General features: G+C 48.0%; 1 protein-coding gene across 3 annotated transcripts in view; it reads left to right on the top strand.

The window, feature by feature from the left end:
• Window positions 1-19671, top strand: part of ATL3 (atlastin GTPase 3) — a 39210-nt gene extending 19539 nt beyond the window's left edge. For all 3 annotated transcript variants that reach the window (XM_060176189.1, XM_007518534.3, XM_016186221.2), the window contains exons 6-13: window positions 1669-1725; window positions 2960-3052; window positions 4012-4150; window positions 9809-9936; window positions 11353-11409; window positions 13841-13912; window positions 14623-15054; window positions 16896-19671. In XM_060176189.1, the coding sequence (XP_060032172.1) occupies window positions 1669-1725; window positions 2960-3052; window positions 4012-4150; window positions 9809-9936; window positions 11353-11409; window positions 13841-13912; window positions 14623-15054; window positions 16896-16982 (1065 nt within the window). In that variant the 3' untranslated portion in view covers window positions 16983-19671. The remainder of the gene's footprint in view (window positions 1-1668; window positions 1726-2959; window positions 3053-4011; window positions 4151-9808; window positions 9937-11352; window positions 11410-13840; window positions 13913-14622; window positions 15055-16895) is intronic.
• Window positions 19672-20880: the final 1209 nt, after the last annotated feature.

A 20880-nucleotide genomic window follows, 5' to 3' on the forward strand; every position in this document is an offset into this window, starting at 1 on the left:
AATCAAGAGGGAAGGGGTGATAGAGAGGGAGAGGGACAGAGAGACACCTGCAGCGCTGCTTCACCACTCTCAAAGCTTTCCTCCTGCAGGTGGGGACCAGGGGCTCGAACCTGGGTCCTCATACATTGTAACAAGTGTGCTCAGTCAGGTGCGCCACCACCCGGCCCCTTGACTTTTTATTTTATTTCATTTGTTTGTCATCTTATTGGGGGGCAGGGCAGGTGGTGGCGCACCTGGTTGAGCACACATGTTACGAGGTGCAAGGATCCGGGTTCGAGCCTCTGGTTCCCATCTATAGCAGGGGAAGTTTTATAAGCGGTGAAGCAGGGCTGCAGGTCTCTCTCCCTCTCTGTCTCCTCCTTCCTTCTCAGCTTTCTCTCTGTCCAATAAATAGTAAAAGACAAAACAACAACAACAACAACAACAACAAAACGTTTATTGGGCAAGGGGGCGGTTGAGTTGGGTATAGCTGCTTGTCTCTGGGCCAGGTGGTGGCGTACCTGGAGTGTATGTGTTACAGTGAGCAAGGACCCGGGTTCATGTCCCCAGACCCCACCTGCAGGGGGACGGCTTTACAAGTGGTAAAGCAGGGCTACAGGTGTCTGTCTCTCTCCCTATGTCTCAATTCCTCTCAATCAATTTTTGGCTATTTCTAGCCAATAAATAAATAAAGATAATTAATCAGGTCCTCATTTCCCTGTGATAGGTGCTGGCATTACTCATTTTTAGATAGAGGCAGAGAGTGATGGAGAGCATAACATCAGAAGTATCCTTCACGGGGGGTCGGGCGGTGGCGCAGTGGGTTAAGCGCAGGTGGCGCAAAGCGCAGGGACCGGCGTAAGGATCCCGGTTCGAGCCCCCGGCTCCCCACCTGCAGGGGAGTCGCTTCACAGGCGGTGAAGCAGGTCTGCAGGTGTCTATCTTTCTCTCCTCTTGTCTGTCTTCTCCTCTCTCCATTTCTCTCTGTCCTATCCAACAACGAATTGCGTCAACAAGGGCAATAATAATAGCCACAACGAAGCTACAACAAGGGCAACAAAAGGGGGGAAAAATGGCCTCCTGGAGCGGTGGATTCATGGTGCAGGCACCGAGCCCAGCAATAACCCTGGAGGAGGAGAAAAAAAAAAAAAAAGAAGTATCCTTCACGGGCAGTAGCGCAGCGGGTTAAGCGCAGGTGGCACAAAGCGCAAGGACCGGCGGAAGGATCCTGGTTCGAGCCCCCGGCTCCCCACCTGCAGGGGAGTCGCTTCACAGGAGGTGAAGCAGGTCTGCAGGTGTCTGTCTTTCCCTCCCCCCTCTCTGTCTTCTCCTCTTTTCTCCATTTCTCTGTCCTCTCCAACAACGACAACAATAATAATAACTACAACAATAAAACAACAAGGGCAACAAAAGGGAATAAATAAGTATTTTTTTAAAAAGTATCCTTCAGTGCTACGGAGGCCAGGCTCGAGCCTGGGTCACTCTCACAGCAAAGCAGCACACCGTTCAAGCTAACTGCCCCCAACACCCCAACACCCCAACACCCCAGGCCTTTGAAACCATAGCTTTGGTCACATCAAGATAATATTCAGTCTCTTCAATGAATACGCTGCTGCAGCATAGCTACAAAAAGGCTTTAAGTGATTTTTCGTTATGACTAACTAAACTTTAACTCTTTTTTTTCTAAAGCTCTTCACAGAATATGGGCGTCTGGCCATGGATGAAATCTTCCAAAAACCCTTCCAGGTAGATTATTAACTACAAATGCACACGGGCCTGGCTGGGGCCAGCTGTCTGTTTTTATATCACCTGCTGAGTCAGGAGTGGCTTTTCTGTGTGAAAAGGCTGAGGAGGGAGCCAGGCGGTGGCGCACCTGGTTAAGCACATACACTACAGTGCACAAGGACCCAGGTTCACACCCCTGGTTGCCACCTGCAGGGGATCCCTTCACAAGTGGTGAAGCAGGGCTGCAGGTGTCTGTCTCTCTCCATCTATCTCCCCTTCCCCTCAATTTCTTTCTGTCTCTATCAAATAAATGAAATAAAAAATAATAAATTAGGGGAGTCGGGTGGTAGCGCAGCGGGTTAAGTGCAGGTGGTGCAAAGCGCAAGGACCGGCATAAGGATCCCGGTTCCAGCCCCCAGCTCCCCACCTGCAGGGGAGTCACTTCACAGGCAGTGAAGCAGGTCTGCAGGTGTCTGTCTTTCTCTCCCCCTCTCTGTCTTCCCCTCCTCTCTCCTTTTCTCTCTGTCCTATCCAACAACCATGACAGCAGTAACAACAACAATAATAACAACAACAAGGGCAACAAAAGGGAAAAAAATAGTGTTTTTTTTTTAAAAGTAGATCTGATTTCCTGCTTTTAAATTTTTTTTTTTTTTTTTTTTTTAAACCAGAGCACTGCTGAATTCTGGCATATGGCAGTGCTGGGGACTGAATCTGAGATCTTCTTGGAGTCTCAGGCATCAAAGTCTTTCAGCGTAACTATTGTATGCTGTCTATACCCTGCCCCATATGTATTTCTAAAGATTCATTTTTATTAATGAGAGATGAGGGGCGGGGAAGAACAGCAGAGTATCACATCACATGCTGTTCTGGGGATCGAACTTAGGACCTTCTGCCTGAGGGTTCAGTGCTTTATCCACTGCACCACCTCCCAGGCTGTGCCCACACTCACCTTTAGAGTGCAACCCTGACTTCGACATGTTTTTCCATGAGTTTCTGTTCCCATAAACTCAAGGGAGCAAGAATAGATGAAGGGCTTTGGTCACCTGATATTAGGCTTATCCGTGTCTTTCTAGAGTTTTATTTATTTTTTCCTTCTAGTGCTTTTAAGGTTTCTAAGCCTTCACAGGATAAGTCCTTCAGCACGTTTTCTTGCCCCCTTTGAAGAAACTCAGCGTTTGAGGAAGTATTTCAGTTACTGTTTTGAAAATGCAGCTGTGCCGACATTTTACTAATAGCCTGCTCTCTTAAATAGACACTGATGTTTTTGGTTCGAGACTGGAGTTTCCCTTACGAATACAGCTATGGACTACAGGGAGGAATGTCATTTTTGGATAAACGTCTACAGGTAAGTAGAAATGTAATCTGAGCGGTGGTAGCTTTCTCATCCACTATTTTGAGCAGACCATGGGAGCTCACATTCATTGCGTCCCGTGCTCACGACCACTAGCATACAGTAATCTGATTCGTGGTAGGATGGAGGAAGCTGGGTCTCGATACAGCATGCTGGGACCGGAGAGCTGAACTCTGGGCGAAGGCTCTGATTATATTTCCGGTCTACACTTTCACCACGTTTGGTTTTTTTTAATATTTATTTATTTTCCCTTTTGTTACCCTTGTTGTAGTTATTGTTGTTATTATTAATGTCATTGTTGTTGGATAGGATAGAGAGAAATGGAGAGAGGAGGGAAAGGCAGAGAGGGGGAGAGAGAGACACCTGCAGACCTGCTTCACCGCTTGTGAAACAACGACCCCCCTGCAGGTGGGAAGCGGGAGGCTTGAACCGGGATCCTTACTCAGGTCCCTACGCTTTGCGCCACGTGTGCTTAACCCACTGCGCTACCGCCTGACTCCCTTCCACCAAGTTTTGTACGGTGCCCTTCGAATGTTGTACTCAGAACTTTGGATCTTTTGTTCTTATTCGGAATTCGGGTTTGTTTTAGGAGGGATCTAAACAGGCTTAACCTGTTCTCCAAAATGCAAACAGAGTTGTCCATTGTCACCCACCGCTGACTGGCCAGATCCTCCTTGTGCCCACAAGCCTTCCCTGTTCTTGCTAAGAGTTGGGCGGTACTTCCCGAGGACACGCGGTAGCTCCTGCTCTTTAGGGGTTACAGGAGCCAGGCCACGGCTCATGGGATGCCCGCCTCTGTCAGTCTTTTAAGAGCTCTGCATGTTCTCACCAGACAAAAACACGGGCCACTGTGACCCGTCGCCGTTAGGAAGTCCTCTCTGCTTTGCCCGGGACGTGGTTCCTTGCAGAGAAGAACAAGTGGCCTTCTGTAAGCTGTCGGTCTTCGTTGGCAGGTGAAAGAACACCAGCACGAGGAAATTCAGAGCGTCCGGAATCACATCCACTCGTGTTTCGCCAATGTCACCTGTTTCCTCCTTCCACATCCGGGACTCCAGGTGGCCACAAGTCCTGACTTCGACGGGAAATTGAAAGGTACGTGACAGGTGATGTCATTAAAGAGAAAGGAAGGAAGGAAGAAAGATGATTTCTTTATCTATTAACACACAGAGAACCAGAATGTCACTCTGGCACATGTGATGCCAGGGATTGAACTCAGGACCCTGTGCTTGAGGGGGTGGTACATAAGCCATTATGTCATCTCCTGGGCCACAGATGAAGTCTTTTTTTTTTTTTTTTTTTTTTTGCCTCCAGGGAGACTCAGTGCCTGCACTACGACAGCACTCCTGGTGTCTGTTTTTTCCATTTCATTGCGTAGGACCGAGAGAAATGGAGAGAGGATGGGAGGACAGAGAGGGAAAAAGAAAGACATCTGCAGGGGAGTCGCTTCACAGGCGGTGAAGCAGGTCTGCAGGTGTCTGTCTTTCTCTCCTCCTCTTTCTCTTCCCCTCCTCTCTCCATTTCTCTCTGTCCTATCCAGCAAAGATGACATCAATAACAACAATAACTACAACAATAAAACAAGGGCAGCAAGAGGGATAAATAAATAAATATCAAAAAAAAAAAAAAAAAGAAAAGACACCCGTGAACCTGCTTCACTGCTTGTGAAGCCACCCCCCTTCAGGTGGGGAGCCGGGGGCTTGAACTGGGCTCGTCGAGCGGTTCCTTGCGCTTCATACTATACGCGCTTAACTCGGTGTGCCACTGCCTGGCCCCACTCCCTCCCCCCCCCCCACCCAGAGCACTGCTCAGCTCTGGTTTATGGAGGTGTGGGGGACTGAACCTGAGACTTTGGAACCTCAGATGTGAATGAGAAGACAGTATTTGTCTTTAGAGTCTAGTTTAGATTTTCATTCTGTGTCATTGTGACTGTCAGAATTAGTTTATTAGTTTACCTTAGTGTGTCCTTTCATGATGGTGGGAACATCCCCAATGATTTTTTTTTTTTTTTTAAAGATTTTTTTTTTTTTAATATTTATTTTTTCCCTTTTGTTGCCCTTGTATTTTATTGTTGTTGTTGTTATTGATGTCATCGTTGTTGGATAGGACAGAGAGAAATGGAGAGAGGAGGGGAAGACAGAGAGAGGGGGAGAGAAAGACAGACACCTGCAGACCTGCTTCACCGCCTGGGAAGCGACTCCCCGGCAGGTGGGGAGCTGGGGGCTCGAACTGGGATCCTTATGCCGGTCTTTGCGCTTTTGCGCCACCTGCACTTAACCTGCTAAGCTACTGCCCGACTCCCCTTAATGATCTAAGTGACACCCTACCATTATTGGTATATGAGAGATTGAAGCGCTGCATGAAGGAAGACTAAACATTAGTCAGCTAGTAATTGTCAAGTAAAATCAACTTCCCACTGGGAAGGACGCGTAGCACGCACGGCCCTTGTTTTCATCTTTATAATTACAACAGACCCTGATGCTGGTCGCGCTCTCCCCTCAGGAAGTGTGCTGAGTTAGACAGATAGATGGTGGCTGAGAGAGGACAAGACTTGGGCCACTTGGGCCCCCATTATCTTGTTTTCATTCCTTATTCATCTGTTGTGGGGTCGAGGCAAGGAAGACCACTCGAGACCAAAGTCTTTATTTCCCGGCTGGGGACTGTCTCTCAGCGAGTCATTGTTCAGAGAGTAGTAATGGCTCTTCTCAAAACAGCCAGTTTTAAAGGCAAAAACCACAACTGTAGCAAGCAAGTTGATTACAGAAGCTAAATATAGGCAGTTCTTTTTTTTTTTTTTTTTTTACAGTTTTTTTTTTTTTTTTTATTAAAGAAAGGATTAATTAACAAAACCATAGGGTAGGAGGGGTACAACTCCACAGAATTCCCGCCACCCAATCTCCATAACCCACCCCCTCCCCTGATAGCTTTCCCATTCTCTATCTCTCTGGGAGCATGGACCCAGGGTCATTGAGGGTTGCAGAAGGTAGAAGTAGGCAGTTCTTTTTAACACCATCTTTGGGGAACCATCAAGTACTTCCAGCCTCCACCTTTCTAGAGAAAGCCACCCTCTACACCTTCTTCCTTAAGGATATTTTGGGAATACTCTGTTTACTTCAGTTGAGTAAGAACTTTCTTGGAACTGGTAGGGTCACTGGGGTGTCAAGATGGCGTTACCCAGGTCAAGCGGTCACACCCTGTCACAGTCAGGACCTTGAGTCACTTAATGGCTATCTTTCAGTTTATACACATGTTAAACAAAACATGTTTATCAACTTAGCGGAGATTCTTAGGTTCCTAGTAAAGCAGAAATAATAATAATAAGCTGCCCTTTTTTGGAGGCCCGGCTCTGTTCCCGACTCTTAGTCTGCTCTCATGACATCCCATAGACGGGGTAACCCATGAACAGTAGAAGTGTGTTTCTCAAAGTTGTGGAGGCCGGAAGCCAAACTAGAAGCCAGCAGAGTCGGATGAGGGTTCTCTGCCTGGTCTCAGACTTCTCTCTGTGTGTATTCAGTGGCAGAAGGAGGAGGGCATATTTGTTTATGGGGCCGGGGGAAGAGCACAGTGGTTATGTAAAAGGATTTTCATGTGGTCTGGGAGGTGGTACAATGGATAAAGTCTTGGACTCTCAGGCATGAGGTCCTGGATTCGATCCTTGGCATTGTATATGCCAGAAGAGTGCTTTGTGCCCTCTCTCTCTCTCTCTCTTTCTCCCTAGCTCTCTTATAAATAAATCTTAAAAATAAAGATTTATATATAGACAAAGATTTTCATGTCTGAGGCACCCAGCTTCAATCCCCAGTGCCATCATAAGTCAGAACTGAACAATGTTCTGGTTAAAAAAACAAACAAACAAACAAAAACTAATGAGGGGTACAGAGAGGGAAAGGGGAGGGGGAGAGAGCAGAGACCGCAAGCACACACAAGAGGGAATAAGCCTTTTTTGTCACATGTGGCCTGGGACATCACACCTTCAAGTCCTACACCACCTCTTGGGCTGCTTAATTTAGTATTTTATTTATCTATTTATTTATTTATGATACCCCAGAGAGCAAAGTGTAACACATAACAGCGCAAATACATAATATACGTAAGAGATGGAGCAATACCATCGAGTGGCAATCGTGAACTTAGTGCTGACTTTTCCCGTAACGAACATCACGGCCTCTCGGGCTGGCAGCTCCTCAGCTCTGCGATTTCAAGAAAGCAGCCACGGTCAGTGTGTGAATGAACACATAGGACTGTGGCTCAAAAAAAAAAAAAAAAAAAGGACCGGCGGAAGGATCCCAGTTGGAGCCCCTGGGGAGCCGCTTCACAGGCGGTGAAGCAGGTCTGCAGGTGTCTGTCTTTCTCTCCCCCTTCTCTGTCTTTCCCTCCTCTCTCCATTTCTCTCTGTCCTATCCAACAACGACGACAACATCAATAGCAACAACAATAAAACAACAAGGGCAACAAAAGGTGGGGGGAGGTTCTGAATGTTTTCCAGGAGTCTACATTGTTATAGTAACTAAATCATCCCTCTTAAGGACCAAATAACCTATGGAAATAGTCTAAAGAAATAAATGTAACTAACATAACCCTGATACACACACACACACACACACACACACACAACCCTGATACACACACACACACACACACATAAGCCTGATATATACACACACACACACTCACACACACATACACACACATACACACACTCACACACACATACATACATACCACACACACATACACACACACACAAACACATTTTTCTACTCAAAAAAATTAAAAGATAGTTATTTCACAAGAAATTGGTAAATTAAGGTTGAGGAGGGTTGTGGGGGGAGAAGGGGGAGAGAGAGAATGAGCGAGAGAGAGAGAGAGAGAGAGAGAGAGATATGCCAGAGCAGCATTCTGGTCTGTGTGACGCCAGGAGTTGGATCTGAGAACTTATATGTGCAGAGCTAACACTTTCTCCACTGTCTCAGTCTTTTTTTTTTTTGCCTCCAGGGTTATTGCTGGGGCTCAGTGCCTGCACTGTGAATCCACTGCTCCTGGAGGCCATTTTTTCCCTCTTTGTTGCCCTTGTTGTTGTCATCATTATTGTTATTATCATTGCTGTTGTCGTTGTTGGATAGGACAGAGAGAAATGGAGAGAGATGGGGAAGACAGAGGGGGAGAGAAAGACAGACACCTGCAGACCTGCTTCACCACCCGTGAAGCGACCCTCCTGCAGGTGGGGAGCTGGGGACTTGAACCGGGATCCTTCCGCCTGTCTTTGCGCTTTGCACCATGTGCTCTTAATCGGCTGCGCTACCGCCCCACCCCCCACTGTCTCAGTCTTACAAATGCTGAGTTATGGAGCGTTGTAGTGTTCCCACCTTGATGGCCAGTGTTCCCACCTTGATGTCAGTTCCCTCCTTTCAGTTGCTCATTTGGGCTAGCTGGAGATCTAGAAAGATGTCAGGTTAGATAAACCAGCTAGAGAAACTGGAGTCCTTGTGTTTAAGATTTCATTTATCAGTTTTGGATAATGACAGAAATTGAGAGAGAAGGAAATAATGATGTGGGGGGGAAGACCTGGGGACCAGGAGTTGGCGCACCTGGCTCAGCACACACATGACAGCACACAAAGACCCGAGTTCAAGCCCCTGGTCCCCACTTGCAGGGGGAAAGCTTCACAAGTGGTGAAGCAGGGCTGCAGGCCTCTCTCTCTCTCTCTCGCCTTCTCTCCCCCTTCCTCTCAGTTTCTCTGTCTCCATCCAATAATAAAAGAATAAAAATATTTAAGAGAGAAGAGAGACCTTCAGCCTTGCTTCACTGATTGCAAAGTTCCCCCTCTGCAAGTGGGCTTGAACCCAGGTCCTTAGGCACTATAACGTGTGTGCTCTAGTGGCTACACCCCTCCAGTCCTTGTATTTCAGCTCCCCTGTGTCTTCAGATAGTATTCTTCTGACTTTGGGGTGACCCAGGAATAACTCAGCTGGTAGAGTACAGGACTTGCATGCCAGAGGCTCCAGGTTTGAAACCTGGGGAAACCCAGTGCCCCATGTGTGGCTTCTGACTCTGTCTCTCTCCAATGTGAAAGCAATAAAATAGATCTTTAAAGTAAACGAGAAAATAACACCCTGTGATGCACAGGGCCTTGGACTTTCCCTGCGCCGTGCTGGGGTGGGCCGGGGCCCTGGGCGTGAGCGGGAGCTCTGAGGCCTCCCCTGCCCAATTTCCTTTATTTTGGGATATAGCGAGAGAATGAGGGAGAAACACAGAACACTTCCTCCCTCTTTTTTTTTTTTTTTAATATAGAAACTTTTTTTCTAAATTGTTTTTTAAAATATTTATTCCCTTTTGTTACCCTTGTTGTTTTATTATTGTAGTTATTGCTGTTATGGATGTCGCTGTCGCTGGATAGGACAGAGAGAAATGGAGATCTTTCCTTTTCTTACTGGATAGAGACAGAAATTGAGCTGGAAAGGGGGAGCTAGAGGGAGAGAGAGAGAGACACCTGCAGCCCTGCTTCACTGCTTGTGAGCCCCCCACTCCCTGCAGGTGGGGACTGGGGGCTTGAACCCGGGTCTCTGTCCTTGGTAATGTGTGTGCTCTCACGGGTGTGTGCCACCGCCCGGCCCCTCACCTGGCAGCCTGTAAAATAACACGACCGCAGAGACTGACCTCTACGCTCACTTTGGTTGAACGTGTGTGTGTGTGTGTGTGTGTGTGTGTGTGTGTGTGTGTGTCTGTCTTCCTTCTTCACGGTCCTGTGAGCAGACGTCGCCAGCGAATTCAAAGAGCAGCTGCAGACGCTGGTCCCGTTTGTGCTGAACCCCTCTAACCTGATGGAGAAGGAGATCAATGGCTCCAAAGTCACCTGCCGGGGGCTGCTGGAGTATTTTAAGGTAAATACGGCTTTGAGTCAGTATCTGTATTTGGTCTTGAGTTCCAGTATATATATATGTATGTAGTTTTTTTTTTGTTGTTTTGTTAGTTTTTATCGCACCAGGATACTGGCTTGGGGCTCAGCGCCTGCACAACGAATTTTCCTTTAAAAAAATTTTCTTTGACAGTTTTTATACTTTATTGGGGGAGGGGTTACAGTAACATTATTGACATAGAAGCACCAACTCATCTCCCCGTGGTGGGTGTCTGGGAGACACCTCACCTCCCCCACCCCGGCCCCAACCCCACTTCCTGGTCCCTTTTCTCCATCACAAGGCAGGACCCCAACGCCCCTCCCTGCTGTCCCTTCCCCTTTTCCCCAGAGTGTTTTGTTGCAACACATCCCCGCTTTTACTTCTTTCATTTGACAGGACAGAGAAGGAATGAGAGGGGAGGGGAAGACAGGGAGGGAGAGAGAGATACCTGCAGCCCTGCTTCACTGCTTGTGATGCTTCTTCCTCCTTTGCAGGTGGGGACCAGGGATTTGAACCCAGGTCTTTGTGCCTCACTGTGTATGCCACTGCCTGACCCCAAACTTCAGTATTTTCAACAATTTTTTTTTTCATTGCCACCGTGGCTACCGCTCTGAGGCTTAGTGACGGCATTACGAATCCACTGCTCCTGGTGGCCCCTTTTTCCTTTTTCCTTTCTTTTATTGGGTAGGACAGAGAGAAATTGAGAGGGGAAGGGAGAAAGAGAAGACACCTGCAGCTCTGCCTCACCACCTGTGAAGCTTCCCCCCTCCAGGTGGGGATCGGGGGCTCAAACCCAGGTCCTTACAGGTGGTACTGTGTGGGCTCATCCTGGTCCGCCACCGCCTGGCCCCAATTTCAGTATTTTTTTAAAGCTCAAGGGGAAAGTTGTGTGAGGAGGTCCCTTGTAGAGACCGTGTCCTCCCACAAGAGGCCACTGGGTGGCAGCATCGTCTCCGAGCCAAATGGTTGTCGTCTGCGCTCTCTCAGCGGAGTGTTTGCCCTGGCTAATGGAAGACTCTTCCTCAAGGAAGCTGGTGTGGACAGAGGTGGCTAGGAAGTCACCTCCAGCAGGAGGAGACATGACTCCCCCCGGGGCGGACGGCCTCCTCGCCCGCAGGTAGCGCTGATGCCCGTGTGCATGGGGCGTCATCTGCTGAGACTTAGCTTTCAGTCGGCTGGTGCTGCTGGAGAATGTCCCTACTTCGCTTAAAAGCAAAGACACCGAAACGCTAACATGCTCCCCGAGGCGTGCGGTGTTGTCGCTAATAATTCCCGGGTGGCAACTTCGGTCTGTACTGTAGGAACGTGCAGCGCGGTTGGTCACCCGTTGCTCGCAAGTGTGGTCACAGACCAGCCACCGCCTGGCTCATGTCACCATTGCTTTTGTGTTTGTGTTCTAAGGCGTACATTAAAATCTACCAAGGGGAAGACCTGCCTCACCCCAAGTCCATGCTTCAGGTAAGCGGCTCTCCGCATCAGAGTCGGGGTGGGGTTGAGCTGACACCTGTGTCGTGCTGGGGGGAGCCGGAGGGGGTCGGGGACGGGGAAGCTGCTCTGTTTGCCCAGGCTCCTGACGCCTGTGAATGTCCCCTTTTAATCTCACTCTTTTTAATTTTTATTTTTATTTATTTATTTTTAAAAAAGAGACATTAACAAAACCGTAGCATAGGAGGGGTACAACTCCACACAATTCCCACCACCAGAACTCCATATCCCACCCCCTCCCCTGATAGCTTTGCTATTCTTTATCCCTCTGGGAGCATGGACCCAGGGTCATTGTGGGATGCAGGAGGTGGAAGGTCTGGCTTCTGTAATTGCTGCCCCACTGAACATGGGTGTTGACTGACTGTTCAGTCCATACTCCCAGTCTGCCTCTCTCTTTCCCTAGTAGGGTGGGTCTCTGGGGAAGCGGAGCTCCAGGACACATTGGTGGGATCGTCTGTCCAAGGAAGTCTGGTCGGCATCCTGCTGGCATCTGGAACCTGGTGGCTGAAAAGAGAGTTACATACAAAGCCAAACAAATTGTTCAACAATCATGGGCCTAAAGGCTGGAATAGTGCAGATGAAGTGTTGGGGGAGGGGTACTCACTGCAGACTCTTGTGTACTTCTGCTTTCAGGTCTATATTTTGCCCTAGTTTATGGATACGTGTGAACATATGCTGTATCTCAGGGTACCTGGACAATATCTAGGTTTTGGGACTTTGTTAGGAAGTGAACCACCTGTAATGGGAGTAGAGAATCCTATGAAAGGAAAGGTCTCACCTGAGTAATGAGCTGAAGGGTTGTCATTCCACACCTGAAGTCTCTGGACACAGTCTGAAGTGAAGCATGCTGGGGTGGCACTCGTTGCGTTTTAATCTCATTCTTTTAAACCAGAGCCCTGCTCAGCTCTGACTTATGATGGTGCCGGGGGTTGAACCTAGGACCTCTGGTGCCTCAGGCGTGTATATTCTTTTGCATACCCCCCCTGCTGTCTGCTCAGCCCTCACCTCTTAATCTTGAGCACATTTCCCAGCACCCTGACTCCCTTCTGGTTCTCTTGTCTCTGTTGATTATGATGTGGTTTAGGAGAGCCGCCTCGAAGGCCTCCCTGGGCCGGGCCTGGCCTTCCCACCAAAGACAACACACAAAAAGTGGGTCACGGGGCTTGGTCCAGTTTTTATTGGTTTTGTTTTTTGTTTGTTTTCAAAGATGTTTTTATATTTATAAACGAGAAAGGAGGCGAGAGGAGGAAAAAAGTCACCCTGGCACATACAATGCCAGGGGTCAAAATCTGGGGCCTTAGTCGGGCGGTAGCGCATAGGGTTAAGTGCACATGGTGCAAAATCTGGGGCCTTGTGTTTGAGTCCAACACCTCATCTGCCGGGCCACTTCCCAGGCTGCTTTATTCTCTCTCTCTCTCTCTCTCTTTTTTTTTGCCTTCAGGGTTATTGCTGGGGCTCAGTGTCAGCACTACGAATCCACTGCTCCTGGCAGCCATCTTTTTTCCATTTTATTGGACAGGACAGAGAGAAATTGAGAGGGAAGGAGAGAGAGAGAGAGAAAGAGAGAGAAAGAGAGAGAAAGACACCTGCAGACCTGCTTCACCGCTTGTGGGATCCTTATGCGAGTCCTTGTGCTTCATGCACTTAACCTGGTGTGTTACTGCCCCCCCCCTCTTGGTGGAACAGAGGGAGAAAGAGAAAAGGAGAGAAAAGGAGAGACACTCCAGGACGATCCCGCCATCCATGAAGCTCCCGTGTGAGCCCAGGGCCTCACACACGGTACGACGTGAGCTTTCCCTGACGGCCTCACCCTGACCCGAGACGTTTAGTGGCAAAACATTTTCAGCAAGGAAGCTAGAGCCCAAGGTTGACACCATCACTTTCTCCTTTTTTTCTTCGTGTGTGTGTGTTTGTGTGTGTGTGTGTGTGTGTGTGTGTGTGTGAACATTTACAGTAAGAGCAAGAGAAGTGGTGATTCTGGAGTGTTGTTTCCCAGAGATTTTTTTTTTTTAAGATTTTATTTATTTATTAATGAGAAAGATAGGAGGAGGAGGAGAGGGAGAACCAGACGTCACTCTGGTACATGTGCTGCTGGGGATTGAACTCAGGACCTCATGCTTGAAAGCCTGATGCTTTACCCACTGTGCCACCTCCTGGACCACCCAGAAAAGATTTCTTTGTGTGTAAGAATACTTTGGGGGCCAAAGATTTGGCAGTAAGATGTGTCTCCATTCATAAGGTGGACTGTATGGGAATCAGAAAAAACAAAAAAACCAGCAGGAGGAGAATGAAAAAGCCAGAGTGGGAGGGATGTAGAGTCCGAGGACGTGCTGACTTGACTCTGTGAGAGATCATCAAGAGAGGGAGAGTTCACAGTTTATACTTTGCTCTGTTTTCTTCAAAGGCTACCGCGGAAGCCAACAACTTGGCTGCTGCAGCCTCTGCCAAGGACGTGTATTACAGACACATGGAGGAGGTGCGTGGGGCCCCTTTCTCCTCCGGAACTGTCTGTGGCCGGGGCATCACCGCTCAGGGGCACCATGCCAGCTGGGCTCGACCCTGTGTGAGGGAGCTTCAGCTGACTATAGGCCTCGCTGCCCCTCCCCCCTGGCAGCCCTAGGGAGATTCTGCCCTGCTGTCTCACTGACCACACGCAGCACCCCGATCAAGGGGAGGAGATAAGAGTTGTGCAGTGCTGCTTCTCACTTGTGAAAACCACCCCCTGCAGGTGGCGCCCCGGGTCCTGATCCTGGGTCCTTCTGCACTGTAGCGGGTTCCCTCCACGAGGTGCACCGCCACCCCGGCCCTTAAAAGTTAATTTCTAGGGAGTCACAGTGGGTTAAGTGCAGGTGGTGCAAAGTGCAAGGACCGGTTCGAGCCCCCGGCTCCCCACCTGCAGGGGAATCGCTTCACAAGCGGTGAAGCAGGTCTGCAGGTGCCTATCTTTCTCTCTCCCTCTTTGTCTTCCCCTCCTCTCTCCATTTCTCTCTGTCCTATTCAACAACAACAATAATAATAACTACAACAATAAAAAAAACAAGGGCAACAAAAAAGGAATAAATAAATACTTTAAAAAAAAAAACGTTAATTTCTCGGGTCTCAAAACGTTCCCTCCTCTTGGTGGTATCTTTCTGCGACACTCGCTTTCGAGGGGGTCCTCACCGCCCTTGCGTCTGCTCTCGGCAGGTCTGTGGGGGAGAGAAGCCTTACCTGTCGCCCGACATCCTGGAGGAGAAGCACGACACATTCAAACAGCTCGCCCTGGAGCATTTTAAAAAGACCAAGAAGATGGGCGGGAAGGAGTTCAGCCTCCGCTACCAGGAGGAGCTGGAGGAGGAGATCAAGGAGCTCTACGAGAACTTCTGCAAGCACAACAGCAGCAAGAACGTCTTCAGCACCTTCCGCACGCCCGCTGTCATCTTCACGGCCATCGTGGCTCTGTACGTGGCGTCGGGCCTCACGGGCTTCGTGGGCCTGGAGGTGGTGGCCCAGCTGTTCAACTGCATGGTGGGGCTGCTGCTGATAGCGCTGCTCACCTGGGGCTACATCCGCTACTCGGGGCAGTACCGCGAGCTGGGCGGTGCCATCGACTCCGGAGCAGCCTTCGTGCTGGACCAGGTGCGTGGCTCCAGCTGGGGGAGGGGGCGCTGGGGGGGAGGGGGAGCCGGGCTTTTCCGAACACGCAGAGATTTGCGCTGCTGTTGTCAGTTGTTGGTTTAAAAGGTTTTACTTATGTATTAATATTATTATTTTTTTGACGAGTAATTTATTTTTAATATTTATTTATTCCCTTTTGTTGCTCTTGTTGTTTACTGTTGTTGTTATTGATGTCATTGATGTTGGATAGGACAGAGAGAAATGGAGAGAGGAGGGGAAGACAGAGAGGGGGAGAGAAAGATACCTGCAGACCTGCTTCACCACCTGTGAAGTGACTCCCCTGCAGATGGGGAGCCGGGGGCTGGAACCGGGATCCTTATGCCAGTCCTTGCACTTTTGCACCGCCCGACTCCCGCTTCTCTACTTTTTTAGTATATGTGCTGTCGAAGTGAGCACACTTCTCTACTTTTTAAAAAATTTAATAGGTGGTCCGGGAGGTAGCACAGTGATAAAGCTTTGACCTCTCAAGCATGAGGTCGTGAGTTTGATCCCTGGCAGCACATGTGCAAGAGTGATGTCTGGTTCTTTTTCTCTCCTATCTTTCTCATAAATAAATAAAATAAAATAAATTTAATACATGAATTTTTTTTCTATGGCCACCAGGATTATTGCTGGCACTCTGAATACACTGCTCCTGGTGGCCATTTCTTTGTTCTTTCTAATTTTTTTATTGAATGGGAGAGAGAAATTGAGGGGAGGGGTTAATAGAGTGGGAGGGAGAAAGAGAGACACCTGCAGCCCTGCTTCACTTCTCCCACGGACCCCTCTGCAGGTGGGAGGGAGCTTCTGTTGACACTGATTCTCCTCACCTCCCCCAAGCCCCTCCCCGCTGCCTCCTGAAAAGCAAGAGCTTTGAAAAGTCTCAACACAAGGGGCCAGGTGAGAGGCTCACCTTGGAGAAGACACATTCGACCTTGTGGAGGACGCAGGTTGGAGCCCTTGGCTCGGCACCAGGGGAGCCTCTTTTTTTTTTTTTTTTTTCCTTTTCTTTCTGCCACAGCTTGAATGAGCTAGTGAGAATCCCTCTCCCTCAGTGGACTTTTCCCTCCTCCAGCCAGAGGGTGAGAGACAGGGTGAGAGAGAGACACCACAGCACTGCTGCGGTGTTTGTAAAGCTTCTCCTTGGTAGTGTGTTCCCACGTTGGCCCCCGGGGGCTTGACCCAGGTCCTCACACTGGGTAAAGTAGGCACTTGCTTTACCAGCTGCGTTGCATCTCGTGACCTCTTTTAAAATTTTTTTTATTTTTTCATTTCCCCTCCCACGTAATGGATAGCGTCTTCATTGCCTGTCTTCCAAAGGCCGTGACATCACCATGATCTCCAGGTTTACAGGTCTAGAAACCAGAGACTCTTGATTTCTTCTTTCTTTTTTTTGCCTCCAGGTTTATCGCTGGGGCTCAGTGCCTGCACTAGGAATCCACTACTCCTGTGGCTTTTTTTGTCCTATTTTTGGATAGGACAGAGAGAAATGGAGGAAAGAGGAGGGGAAGACAGAGAGGGAGAGAGACAGAGAGACATCTGCAGCCCTGCTTCACCACTCAGAAAGCTTTCCCCCTGCAGGTGGGGAACCCAGGGGCTTGAACCTGGGTCCTTGCACATGCCCTGCAACATGTACGCTAGACTGGTTGTGCCTCCGCCAGGCACCCTTCCCGGAGGCGCCCCCCCCTGCATTTTCATTTTGCTTCCTGTGACATATTGTGGGGGTGGGGGGTAGAGTTGGACAGCTCATCTCTGGGGACTTGCTCTCTTGCTGCTGTACCATGCTTTGCTCGCTCACGTGTGGAATAAATGGACTTTTGCAGGCGACTTCTCATCTTGGCAACTCCACTCAGGCTGCCGTGAGGGACGCGTTTGTGGGGAGCCCGTCTGCGAATAAAAAAGCAGAGTAGTCTGTGAACCAGGCGCCCGGCACGAATCCGCCCAGCCCCCAGCCGAGGGCTGGGTCTCCACCACGCCCCACGGGGTGAGCCAAGCAACACGGGAGCTGGGCCAGGAGCAAGAACACAGCACGAATAAAAGAGCCGACCCCTCTCCCCGTGGCTTCCAGTTCTCACCTGCCCTTGCTTCCAAGTCTGTCGGAAGCCCTTCTTTTCTTTGCTGATCCAGATCCACGCCTACGTCTGTTGTCTTACTACTCATTACTCTGCTTTGTGCACTTTATTGGGGGGGAAGCTAAAGAAAACAGTAGCCCTTGACGTGCCACTTAGTGCCTTTCTGGATTGGACCCGGGCTTCTGCAGACACACGGGAAGGCAGGACGTGGGAATAAGTTCACAGAAGGTGTCCTTTTGGGCGAGGGAGGGGGTAGAGGCCGGCAGTTCCCCTCCTACCCTGACTCTTGGGAGGAGGGATTCTTCCCCCCCCCCCCACAATGTTTACAGAACTTGCAAGAGCTTCAGAATTCAAAGACTGAACAACAATGTCATTACACTATCTACAGTTCCTACTATGTCTTGCTTGCCTCCCAGCCTGGGGGAAGAAAAAAAAAATCACATCACATTAAAATCCAACCTAGCCCGAAACGTAAGGTCTTCCACCTCTCAGCCGCCGGTTTTATGGCAACCAGCTTTTATTTTTCTTGTGCTCCTTTTAAAATTTCTACGGCTTCTTTCACGAAAGGAGGCAGATAGGCCTTGAAATGCCAGAGTGACTTCTAATGAAAGGAACCAGCAAAAAGCTTGAGCTTAAATGAACCATGCGGCCTCTTATGTTACTTGGCCTTGTGCTGTGGTCGGCTTCACTGTAGGTATATCATACATATTTGTATTACACACACCTTGCACATAATTGTCATTTGAGAGAGTTTGCTTCTGGGGGCTCGCATACAGATAAGAGGCAAAACTACCCAATTATCACTGCCTCTACATGTCCTGTTTCGTGTTGCTTAGCTGTAAATCAGGTCTTTATCCAAAAACATCTGCTCTCTTCTTTGCACTAATATATATTTTAGACAATGAGGCTAATTAAAACTCACTTTTTTTTTAAGCGAATCTATTATGATAACTTTACTTGACTAGTCTAGTCACTTTCAATAGCTTTGACTTAGGACCAAAGCCCTATCCAAATATGGATGACGTCTAAGAATCCTTTTTAATTCACCTTGAAGGTGTGATTTTTTTTTTTTTAAATCAATTAGTTGCCTTTCCCTTCAGTTTACAATAGTGATTTCTTAAGAATTTCAACACTTCAAGCTTGCCTGCAAGTGTTGGTGTAGACGCTGAGGTACAATGAGCCTTCATTCTTAAGATAATTTTTGTTGTGGAAAGGAGCTCAGAAGGCAGAGTCTGAGTGTAGATTTTGTATGGGAAGTGCAGATAGAAGGTGGGACCAGTTTCTCCCAGGATGGAATCTCTAGCAAAGGAAATTCTGGTTGGACACTTTGCCACTCACCTATCTTTATAAGGACTGCAAGCATTTCTTTTTTTTCCACATTTACTGTAACTTCTTGCCCTGAACTCTTTCCTATTTTAGTCACCCAGCCTTTAAATTTAGACAAAAGACACTGCAGATCGTTTTCAAAACCTTCCTTACATATCAGGGATGGTTTTGTTGATCTGTCAAGCTGACAGCTTGATTCTGAAATGTTAGTGCATTTTCAGATGAACTCTTTCCTCTGAGTTTCATACTTCTTAGCGAAAGGCCTTACAGATGTTGAAAATACTTATAAGTGCATTTATAGATTTTTGAAAAGGTGGTCAGAAGGATCCTTTTAATGGCGAGAAAAGAATTATGTGCCTAAAACTCGATGTAATACTAACAATATTTGTAATCCTAAAGCACTGGGTCTTTTTTTAAAAGAAAAATCCAAACCTGTGGTTAATGTATGACCTTAGTACTTAGTTACTGTTGACACTGGTGGTTTTGTTCTTAGAAATGTATAAGGTTGGTTGAATGACCTTGGGGGAGGTCTTACATCTGGCTAATGTATTCTGTTTCCGGGAAGTGTTTTGTCAAATTTCCCATGGAAGATTCTTAGGAATTTTCTTTGGCCTTTTTTTCTTTTTCCCTCTCAACAGTAAATTGATTTTTATCAGCTTTCAAAAACAAAAGATGTGTTCTCACTGCTGGCAGTCGCCAGTCCTGTTTCAGAGTGATGTCCATCTCCTCTGTCTGTGGGTCAGGGACACTTGGCAGTTCTGAAGTGTAAGGAGCTCCCCCGCCATCCCTGCTCCTGCCCACACTAAGTGCGTCATCTGTACACGCCTACTATTCTCTAGAGGGCTTCAGAATTTGTATTTGGATAACTCGGTCAGAAGATAAGGGATACTAAACTTGTTTTTTTTAAAGAACCTTCCAGTTTGTTTCTGAAGGCACAGAGAATAGGATCAGAGCCTCAGCTGTTGCTTCAAGAAGTCTTCAAGGACTGGCCCCTAGACACAAGCTGGCAAGGGGGTGTGACGTGACATCTTCAGAGCCACCCTAGCAGTGCACCAAGGCATCTGTCCCGTGTGGCGGACCAAGGACTGTTTTGTGTTTGTTAAAATTGCCTGTGAATATATTTTTGTTTTCCTTTTTTTTTCTTTTCTTTGCTTGCTCTTTCTGTCTTATTTACATGTCATTAAATGCTTTTGACAAAGACGCAGATGAATCCATGTTTTTTTTCAGCAGCTCATGCCTAGTGTTGTGCCTGGAATGGAATTGGTTTAGATGATTCTGCATCCATGTGGGTTATTGAGAAGTTTATCTGCAAAGGTGATCAAAGTAGTTTGTGCCTTTTATTTTTTTATTTTATTATTATTTTTTAAATGTGTGCTTTCTACGACTGCCTAGGGTGGGGATAGATAGCATAATAGTGATGCAAAGAGACTCTCATGCCTGAGTCTCCAAAGTCTTAGGTTCAATCCTCCGCACCACCTTAAGCCAGAGCTGACCAGTGCTCTGGTAAAAATAAAACAGGAGTGTTAGCACAGCAGGTTAAGCCCATGTGGTGCAAAGTGCAAGGGCTGACTTAAGGATCCTGGTTCAAGCCCCCAGCTCCCCACCTGCAGGAGGTCGGTCACTTTATAGGCGGTGAAGCAGGTCTGCAGGTGTCTTATCTTTCTCTCCCCTTCTCAGTCTTCCCCTCGCTCCATTTCTCTCTGTCCTATTCAACAAACAACAGCTATGACAACAATAACAACTACAACAAGCACAACAACAAGGGCAACAAAATGGGAAAAATAGCCTCCAGGAGCAGTGGATTCATAGTGCAGGCACTGAGCCCCAGCGATAACCCTGGAGGGGAAAAAAAAAAAGAAAGAAAAATGACATTAAGAAACTCATTGAAGAATGCCACATGCAATTAAGTCCTCACCTGCAAACCTCATAATAGTGGCTTTTTTTTTTTAAATTTTAAAAAGCAGTGGCTTTTATTTACTCTGATGTTAATCTACCCAGAGAATTAACCAGGGAGGTCCTATCCAACAACGAACAATGTCAATGATGGCAATAATGATAACCACAACAAGGCTACAACAACAAGGGCAACAAAAGGGGGGGAAAATGGTCTTCAGGTGCAGGCACCGAGCCCAGCAATAACCCTGGAGGAAAAAAAAAAAAACTTTAGATTTCCCACTTTTTACCTAGGGGTTGCCTCGGTTGGTCTGTGCTGTGGTCTCAGAACTGCCACTTTTAGAAGCACCATCTTTGGGGCCAGGTGGTGGCGCACCTGGTTGAGCGCACGAGTTGCAATGCACAAGGACCTAGGTTCAAGCCCCCAGCCCCTACCTGCAGGGGGAAAGCCTCACAAGTGGTGAAGCAGGGCTGCAGGTGTCTCTCCCTTTCCATAACCCTCCCTCCACTCTTCATT

The sequence above is a fragment of the Erinaceus europaeus genome, chromosome 17 (genome assembly GCF_950295315.1).
Source record: "Erinaceus europaeus chromosome 17, mEriEur2.1, whole genome shotgun sequence".
NCBI classification, from domain to species: Eukaryota; Metazoa; Chordata; class Mammalia; order Eulipotyphla; family Erinaceidae; genus Erinaceus; species Erinaceus europaeus.